The sequence below is a fragment of the Neovison vison genome, chromosome 12 (genome assembly GCF_020171115.1).
Source record: "Neovison vison isolate M4711 chromosome 12, ASM_NN_V1, whole genome shotgun sequence".
Taxonomy (NCBI): domain Eukaryota; kingdom Metazoa; phylum Chordata; class Mammalia; order Carnivora; family Mustelidae; genus Neogale; species Neogale vison.
The window spans coordinates 85,022,729-85,032,268 of NC_058102.1; the positions used below are offsets into that span (position 1 = coordinate 85,022,729).

The 9,540-nt window shown below is 41.5% G+C and overlaps 1 protein-coding gene across 1 annotated transcript; it reads right to left on the minus strand.

Moving 5' to 3' along the window:
- Positions 1 to 2,434: 2,434 nt before the first annotated feature.
- LALBA (lactalbumin alpha) lies at positions 2,435 to 4,420 on the minus strand. The gene is made up of 4 exons (XM_044227980.1): positions 4,288 to 4,420; positions 3,821 to 3,979; positions 3,282 to 3,357; positions 2,435 to 2,495 (listed from the first exon to the last, which is right to left on the minus strand). Exons 1-4 carry the CDS (start codon positions 4,418 to 4,420, stop codon positions 2,435 to 2,437), a joined length of 429 nt encoding a protein of 142 aa, XP_044083915.1.
- Positions 4,421 to 9,540: the final 5,120 nt, after the last annotated feature.

Below are 9,540 nucleotides of genomic sequence, written 5' to 3' on the forward strand. Positions count from 1 at the left end.
AGGGAGAGGAAGAAGCAGACTCCCCACTGAGCAGGGAGCCCACTGCAGCACAAAATCCCAGGACCTTGTGATCATGACCTGAGCTGAAGGCAGACGCTTAACTGACTAAGCCACCCATGTGCCCAGAAATGCGGCACTTCAAATTGGAGTTTTGGAATTCTGGATTGTCAAAGCAGGAAGATATATCAAAAAAAAAAAAACCCACCTAAACTAAGACCTCCTTTTTTTTTTTTTTCCAATTTATTTATTTTCAGAAAAACAGTATTCATTATTTTTTCACCACACCCAGTGCTCCATGCAAGCTGTGCCCTCTATAATACCCACCACCTGGTACCCCAACCTCCCACCCCCCCGCCACTTCAAACCCCTCAGATTGTTTTTCAGAGTCCATAGTCTCTCATGGTTCATCTCCCCTTCCAATTTACCCAAAAGCACATACCCTCCCCAATGTCCATAACCCTACCCCCCTTCTCCCAACCCCCCTCCCCCCAGCAACCCACAGTTTGTTTCGTGAGATTAAGAGTCACTTATGGGATAGGGAGGAAGACCTCCTTTTAAGACAAAGAAATCAAAGCACAAAGGACAGAGATGAGATGCCCGGGTTTGTACCATTAATAAGTAGCAAAAACAGACTTTAGGACTCAAATCTCCTGACTTGCCTCCTTTCACATTTCTCATAATCATTAAGAAAAATATCCCTTTAAAAATAAGCAAAGCAGGGGCACTTAGTTGGTTCAGTCAGTAGAGCAGGTGACTCTTGATCTTGCAATTGTGAGTTCAATCCCCATGTTAAGTGTAGAGATTACTTAAAAGTAAATTTTTTTTAAAGTAGCAAGGAGGAGTAATGGAGTGCAGGTTTCAAACCAAAAGGCTCAGGTGTTCAGATTTTTTTTTTTTTAAGATTTTTATTTATTTATTTGACAGAGACCACAAGTAGGCAGAGAGGCAGGCAGAGAGAGAGGAGGAAGCAGGCTCCCCGCTGAGCAAAGATCCTGACATGGGGCTCAATCCCAGGACCCTGAGATCATGACCTGAGCTGAAGGCAGAGGCTTTAACCCACTGAGCCACCCTGGTGTCCCTGTTCAGATTTTTCAATTGCTGAGCTGACTGTAAGGGTCCTGTGATCTTCTCACAGCACTTTGTGAAGGATATTTCCTTATCTCAAGAGTAACGAAATCCCTCAATCCATTCAAGTCACCCATTTCAGACTCTTGGTGCCCCTGTCTTTCCTGTCCTTCTCCCACCCATCTCCACCAGTCAAAATCCAGCCCATCCTTCAAAACCAGCTTAACTGCCACTCCTTTCATGAATCCTTCCTTGATCTCTTTTTCCCACATCAACCCCCCCAATATAAAGTATCTTTTCTTTTATGAATGCTTGAAGAATATTTATTTTTTTAAGATTTTTTTTTTATTTTCAGCATAACAGTGTCATTATTTTTTCACCACACCCAGTGCTCCATGCAATCCGTGCCCTCTCTAATACCCACCACCTGGCTCCCCCAACCTCTCACCCCCCCGCCACTTCAAACCCCTCAGATTGTTTTTCAGAGTACATAGTCTCTCATGGTTCACCTCCCCTTTCAATTTCCCCCAACTCCCTTCTCCTCTCTAACTCCCCATGTCCTCCATGCTATTGGTTATGCTCCACAAATAAGTGAAACCATATGATAATTGACTCTCTCTGCTTGACTTATTTCACTCAGCATAATCTCTTCCAGTCCTGTCCATGTTGCTACAAAAGTTGGGTGTTCATCCTTTCTGATGGAGGCATAATACTCCATAGTGTATATGGACCACATCTTCCTTATCCATTCGTCCATTGAAGGGCATCTTGTTTCTTTCTTGAAGAATATTTCTAATCTCTCTCATGATGCATTATTCCTTGTATTATAATTATTTATCAATATTTATCTTATCTTTCCTACTAGTCTTTGAGGGAAGAGACCCTTTTGCCAATTTTTGACTCCCTTTATAGTTCCTTGAATGTGCTAGATGATCAGTAATTTTGTTGAATTGAATTGGTACAGAAAATAACCCCCATCTTTCAGTTCAGCCTATTTCCTCTGGTGATGGTGGAAGGTGACTATGACTTAAGCTTCAGTGTCCACCCACTCACACTATTTCCTCCTTCTCCTCCCTCTGGGAATAAAATACAGTCAGCCACACAAAATCAGGCCCTTTATTCAAGACAGAGGTGGAATCCATTGTTGTAGTAAAGGTGCCATCAGAGGGCAATGAGCAAGGGTCAAAAGTCCAGTGTACAGTCATGCATCTCTGGAGAACAGTCCTCAGGTGTTCAATGGTGTCACGAAGGGCTCAGGACTCAGAGACAAATCAGCTTCGGGGGAAAGAAAGAAGCAAATTCAGGCAGTCTTAGGGAGGAGACATTCTAGGAACATACAGAAGGCAGAAGTAGCAATGACAGCAGGCACTCACAACTTCTCACAGTGCCACTGTTCCAGCTTCTCAGAGCAGAGTGGTTTATGGGCCAACCTGATAATGGAAGAAGACAGGACAAGTTGGCTGACTGGATCTTAGCTTAAACTTCCATCTAGCTTTACCCCCAGGAAGGCCAAAGTGGAAGAGTATAGATGAAAATTAGAGAAAGACTTTCTTAGCCAGAAGGCAAGGGACATTGAGCCACCTAGTGGGTTAAGGTCCAGTTTTAGGACTTCAAGAAAATTGCAGGGCTGGAAAAGCCATGCAAATGGTATCAAGGGCTTGTTTCAGGGTCTAAGACTAAACCAGCAGAAATAGATGTCCATGTCCATGTGAAGAGAGTCCTAGGTCTCCGCCCTCTATTCCTTATGCTTATTAGGAATATTGCTAAAGAGGAGTGGCATTAGGGAGGCTTGGTAAATTGGGAATCTGAGTCTGCTTGATGAGTCCTGTTTTGGAAACTACCCTCTAGATTAAATGGTCAGGATATATATATATATATATATATATATATATATATAGAGAGAGAGAGAGAGAGAGAGAGAGAGAGAAATAGAGACAGCAGTGCTGCACTAAAGGAGTGAGAAAAAGAGGGACGCCTGGGTGGCTCAGTTGGTTGGACGACAGCCTCCGGCTCAGGGCGTGATCTTGGAGTCCCGGGATCGAGTCCCACATCAGGCTCCCAGCTCCACGGGGAGTCTGCTTCACTCTCTGACCTTCTCCTCGTTCATGCTCTCTCTCACTGTCTCTCTCTCTCAAATAAATAAATAAAATCTTTAAAAAAAAAAGGAGTGAGAAAAAGAAGGGGAAGGGATAAGTAGAAAATAGAATGGGATTCACCAGTAGTCGATTCCTTCCTTGTTCAGAATCTTCTTGGCACAAGTCATGTCATCAGTAAGGTCATCATCCAGGAACTCTGGCAGGAGTTACAAAGACAGGAATATGAGAACTAAGTATTACCCAGAAAGATAATGAGTTCCCTCTTCCCTGGATTTACTAAATCTGGTCCTTCTCGGAACTGGACACTTATGCTTGTTGCTTTCCTATATGAAAAAGCCAATACAGTAAGGTCCCCCACTCCAGATAAGGACTCTCTTCACTTTTCTTGGGTGTCTTCAGAAGAATTATCAACTTCATCAACTCTGAAAATTCAGGGTATCAAACTTCAAGATATACAGACAGCTAAAATCCTCTACTTCAGGGGACTGCCTGGAGCTCTAGTGAACATGAAAATTCTAATAGACTTTTATTCAATACTGTCAAGTCAGGCCCCACAGTTGTAGGCAGTGTAGCCAGAGGTGTTCTTGATACCAAACATGAGATTAGCCCAGGGGTAGGCTCTGGGAAAACAGAGGAACAGGATAAAAGAGGCTACTCACTGTCACAGGGGATGTTACAGATGTTCCTTGACTGAAGGATCTTATTGTCCTTGCACCAAACTTTATTGTTGATCTGGAAGAGTCCATATTCTGTGCTGCCATTGTTATTGACTATGGTTTGTGTATCATAACCACTGGTATGAAATATAGTACAGATCCCTGAGGGGAAAATGAGAGAGAGGTAATACAAAGGTGTCCAGGCACGGCATTTATAACATAAATGAGGGCCTGTATTACCAGATGTAGAAAGGCTCTCTAGCCAATCTCCAAAATATGGCAAAGCACAAAGTATCTTGATGAGATGAAGGATTTCAAAAAGGATCAGACAATAAGAGAAAAGGAAGATATATTAATAAATGTAATAAAAGAGTAAACACATAAGCACATAAGAGGATTATTAGATAATTGAATAAAAGTGAAGAGGAAAAAGAGAAGAATGGGATAAAATGAAGCAGCAGAGAACTCACATTCAGACAAGGCAATGCCTCCAAAGCCATCCATGTCTTTCAGAACCTGGGACAGCTCACATTTAGTAAATTGCTTTGCCTGGATGGCAGGAAACATGATGCCAACCAGGAGCAGAGAGATAAAGGACATCATTTCGGCTACTCCCAAGAACCTGAAATGGGGTGTCACACAGCTTCACCTCCTTTTATTTGTGGAGAAAGCCTCAGGGGCCCTGGCACCGAGCCCTACATCCAGGAAGAAGATGAAGAGAGACTACTCATGCCAACACAGAAACACTGAGCCTGCCAGCTTCCTTCCCATACTTTTACCCCATTTTTCCTTCTCCTCCCCTAATCTCTAATCCATACAGGTATTGTTTTCTGCCCAGAGTTTCAATCATGATTCTATTCCTATTTGGCTTTGTTTGTACTTTTGTTTCTTGTAGATTTGGTTCTAGGAAGCAGGATGCCCCCAGCCTACTTTAGGAACAAAGAAAGCCTCAGGAGTAATATAAATGAAGCAATCAGAAAATAAAATAAGGGTCCATAGCCAAAACCCCCTTCCCCCTAGAGCCATACAGAATATGAAAAAGGAGTGTATATCATTACATGCCATAGTCCCAGGATCAGAATTTGGTTGGCACTTGTCCAATCAACCCAGGCATGGAACAAAGCCCAAGAAGAGTCCCTTGAGGTGGTGGTTCATGGCTGGGAGCTCAGGAATAGAGATAGTCTACAGCAACATAGACTGCGAGAATCAGATATAACTTGGATCCAGAAACCACATACTTAGGAAAACAGAATTTGAAAAGTATGTTTGATAGTATCTAGCTATCCTATGAGCTATTATCAGACTCTCCACCCCTAACCACCATGACCACTAAATAGCCAGATACTACATTGGTGTTAATTAAGACATTATGTAAATCCAAATCTAACTTGTAGATTTGTTCATGGGTATGGAAACTTACAGACAGCCTCAGAGTTGGCCCCAGAAGGTTAAAAATAGAGTAACCCAAGCGAGTGGGAAGATAAGACTTTGAACACTTTAAGATTGGGCTAGGATATATCTGGGGCCTATAAAACAAGATTCTGGATCTGAGCTTTTCAGTGCCCTTGAGCAAGTAGAGTTAAGGGTACTAGTTCTAAATAATAACTCCACCTTGCTGGCAACAAGCTTCATGTCATGGAGTCAATAGCTGTTAGCCTCTTTCATGGCAGGCTGACTCTCTTTATTCCAATCTCTAAAGCTGATTTCTTATATTGTCATGGGTATCTATTTTAGACTTCCAAACTGAAGGTATTCCAAACTGTTATATCCTACAACTCTTTAAAATCAGGGCAAACTCCTCTCTCTTTTTTTAAGATTTTATTTATTTAATGGACGCCTGGGTGGCGCAGTTGGTTAAATGACTGCCTCCGGCTCAGGGCGTGATCCTGGAGTCCCAGGATCGAGTCCCACATCAGGCTCCCAGCTCCATGGGGAGTCTGCTTCTCCCTCTGACCTTCTCCTCGCTCATGCTCTCTCTCACTGTCTCTCTCTCTCAAATAAATAAAATAAAATCTTAAAAAAAAAAAAAGATTTTATTTATTTAAGAGAGAGAGCACATGAGTAGAGAAAGGGGTAGAGGGGGAGAGAGAAACAGACTCCCCACTGGGTAGGGAGCCTGACATAAGGCTCAATTCCAGGACTCTGGGATCATGACCTGAGCTGAAGGCAGATGCTTAACTGATTGAGCCACCCAGGTTCCCTAGACTCCTCACAGTTTTATCTGGTCTTCTATATCATGGATAATCAGAATATGAAGTAGCATGAGTGAAAAGAAATTAGAGGATCTTGGTGCCAAGAGAGATGAGCAGAAATTCCTGATAGCAAAGAGATACATGTTCAGAAATACAGCAAAAGTTTGCTACTGCATTTCTCCTCCATTCTACCTAGAGGCATTGGAGGGGTGCATGAAAGACTGGAATAGGAATTCTATCACACTAAGCAAGTATGGTTGAGAATATGGCTGGGAGTAGAGGATGACCTTGAACCATATGAAAGAGGGACAGATGAAGAAAGTGTCTTTCCAATAGTGAAGTCTGGTGTAAAATGCCTCCTTCAATGGACTGTAGACTAAGTACCTGTGATAGAATAAAATGGTGGGCCAAGATATCAGTAATCACAAGTGCTTACCATGCTTCCAGCCAAGTCAAGACTTCTGGCAACAGCTTGCTTGCCTATAATTTGGTTGTATCTGTCCTTCCCTGAAGCAATAAAAAGCAGCATCCAGGTCTGCACAGCTAAGCACAGAAAATAAATGTGCCTCAGGCAAGAGGCACATTTCTATTTCCCTAGAAATGTTTGTAAAATAAGATATCTGGGAGTCATCTGAAAAAGAAGCTAGAAGATGTCTTATGGGAACAATTACAAACATTCAGAGAAAGACACAGATTCTTGGCGATAGACCAAAGAAGAACAACAAACAATGACCACAGTACTGAAAAAGGAAGTGTATGGAAAGACATCAGCACAGCTAATGGAGGAAAGCTCCAGTCAAAATCTCCCTTTCCTGACAGGTAGGGTGCTCTATGTACAGGCTGAGATGTGAATCAAGGCAGGGAGGAGGCATTAACAACACAAGGATTTTTCAGAAATATGCTTGGAAGCTATGTTCATTCTCTCAGATGCTGTGGTAAAAATCAGGTTTCTCAAACCCGTCCTATTTGGAGGACTTTTAGGGATTAAGGAATCGAAATCATCTGCTTCAAAACATACTTGGCGGTTGCCATCCACAACCATACTTTGCCGATGGTAATTTATAGAGAAATTTCGGGACAATCTTTTGGAGGAACAGCCTCCACACCCTAGATCCACAATAACATTGATCATTATTTCTTTTGGTTAATATACTCATCTTGTTCTACTTCCTCCCATAATCCAGGTAAATTTTCACTAGGTGGACAATGAGGCTAGATCTTGGACTTGACACACAACTTTTAGAAAAATTCTTAGTTGAATTAGAGAGTTATTTAAAGCAAAATTAGAGAAAGGAGTGATTTCTACTGGTGATATTCTTTTGAAGTTGCTTGTGCAAAAATCCTTGCAGAGTCACTATGGATTCACATTGTGTATCTGCACCAAAGGCTTGATCTCAATTTATATAGCATTATTTTGAATTGTTGTATTTGTATTACCATTTCTTTAACTGCTCTTATGCTTAAAAGAACCAATTCATTTTTTATTTAAATTCAGTTAATTAACATATAGTGTATTGTTAGTTTCAGAGATAGAGTTCAGTGATTCATCAGTATTATATAATATCCAGTGCTCATTACATCACATGCCCTCCTTAGTGTCTACCACCCAGTTACCCCAACCCCCCACTCCCCTCTCTTCCAGCCCTCAGTTTAAGAAACAAACTTAAGTTTCTTATGATTAAGAGTCTCTTATGGTTTATCTCCCTCTCTGATTTCATCTTGTTTTACTTTTCCCTCCCTTCCCTTATGATCCCCTGTTTTGTTTCTTAAATTCCACATATGACTGAGATCATAATTGTCTTTCTCTGATTGACTTATTTCATTTAGCATAATACTGTTTACTTCCATCCACGTCATTGCAAATGGCAAGATTTCAATTTTTGATGGGTGAGTAGTATTCCACTGTATACATATATACCACTTCTTTTTTTTAATCTTATTTCTTCATTTTTGTGAGAGAGAGTGGGCACAACTGGGGCAAGAGAATGGGCAGATGGAGAAGCAGACTCCCTGCTGAGCAGGGACCCCCCCACACACACAATATCTGACTCAATCCCAGGACCCTGGGATCATGACCTGAGCTGAAAGCAGACACTTAACTGACTGAGCCACTCATCACCCCATATACCACTTCTTCTTCATACATCCATCTATCAATGAACATCTGGGTTCTTTCGTAGTTTGGCTATGGCGGACATTGCTGCTATAAACATAGGGGTGAATGTGCCCTTTCAGATCACTACTTTTGTATCTTTGACATAAATACCTAGCAGTGCAATTGCTGGGTCATAGGGTAGCTCTATTTTCAACTTTTTCAGGAACCTCCATACTCTTTTCCAGAGTGGCTGCACCAGCTTGTATTCTTACCAGCAGTGTAAGAGGGTTCCCCTTCTCTGCATCCTCCCCAACATCTATCTTTTCCTCACTTGTTAATTTTAGTCATTCTGTGTGAGGTGGTATCTCATTGTGGTGTTGATGTGTATTTCCCTGATGCTGAGTGATGGTGAGCATATTTTCAAGTGTCTGTTGGCCATTTAGAAGTCTTCATTGGAGAAATGTCTGTTCATGTTTTCTGCCTGTTTCTTGATTGGATTATTTGTTCTTTGGGTGTTGAGTTTGATAAGTTCTTTACAAATTTTAGATACTAGCTCTTTATCTGATATGTCATTTGCAAATATCTGCTCCCACTCTGTTGATTGTCTTTTAGTTTTGTTGATGGTTTCCTTTGTTGTGCAAAAGCTTTTTATCTTATGGTTTCACTTATTTGTGGAGCATAACAAATAACATGGAAGACCTGGGGAGATGGAGAGGAGAAGGGAGCTGAAAGAAATTAGAAGGGGAGGTGAACCATGAGAGACTATGGACTCTGAAAAACAACCTGAGGGTTTTGAAGGGGCAGGCGGTGGAAGGTTGGGGGAGTCAGGTGGTGGGTATTAAGGAGGGCACGTATTGCATGGAGCACTGGGTGTGGTGCAAAAACAATGAATACTGTTACGCTGAAAAGAAATAAAAAATTTTTTTAAAAAAGCTTTTTATCTTGATGAAGTCCTAACAGTTCATTTTTGCCTTTGTTTCCCTTGCCTTTGGAGATGTATCTAGCAAGAAGTTGCTGTGGCTGAGGTTGAAGAGGTTATTGCCTATGCTCTCCTCAAGGTTTTTGGTAGATTCCTATCTCACATTTAGGTCTTTCAACCAACTTGAGTTTATCATTGTGTATGGTATAAGGAAATAGTCCAGTTTCATTATTCTTCTTGTGGCTGTCCAGTTTTCCCAACACCACTTGTTGAAAAGACCATCTTTTTTTTCCATTGGATATACTTTCCTGCTTCCTTGAAGATTAGTTGACCATAGAACTGAGGGTCCATTTCTGGGCTCCCTAATCTTTTCCATTGACCTATGTGTCTGTTTTTGTGCCAGTACCATACTGCCCTAATGGTTATAGCTCTGTAATAGAGCTTGAAATTTAGAATCGTGATGTCACCAGCTTTGGTTTTCTTTTTCAACCTTCCTTTGACTATTCAGGGTCTTTTC

Coding starts and splice junctions, on each gene's coding strand:
- LALBA (XM_044227980.1), bottom strand. CDS start 4,420: ATGATGTCCTTTATCTCTCTGCTCCTGGTTGGCATCATGTTTCCTGCC. Junction 3,980..4,287: donor AGGCATTGCCTTGTCTGAAT/GTGAGTTCTCTG, acceptor TTTTCCCCTCAG/GGATCTGTACTATATTTCAT. Junction 2,496..3,281: donor AAGGAAGGAATCGACTACTG/GTGAATCCCATT, acceptor TTCCATTATCAG/GTTGGCCCATAAACCACTCT.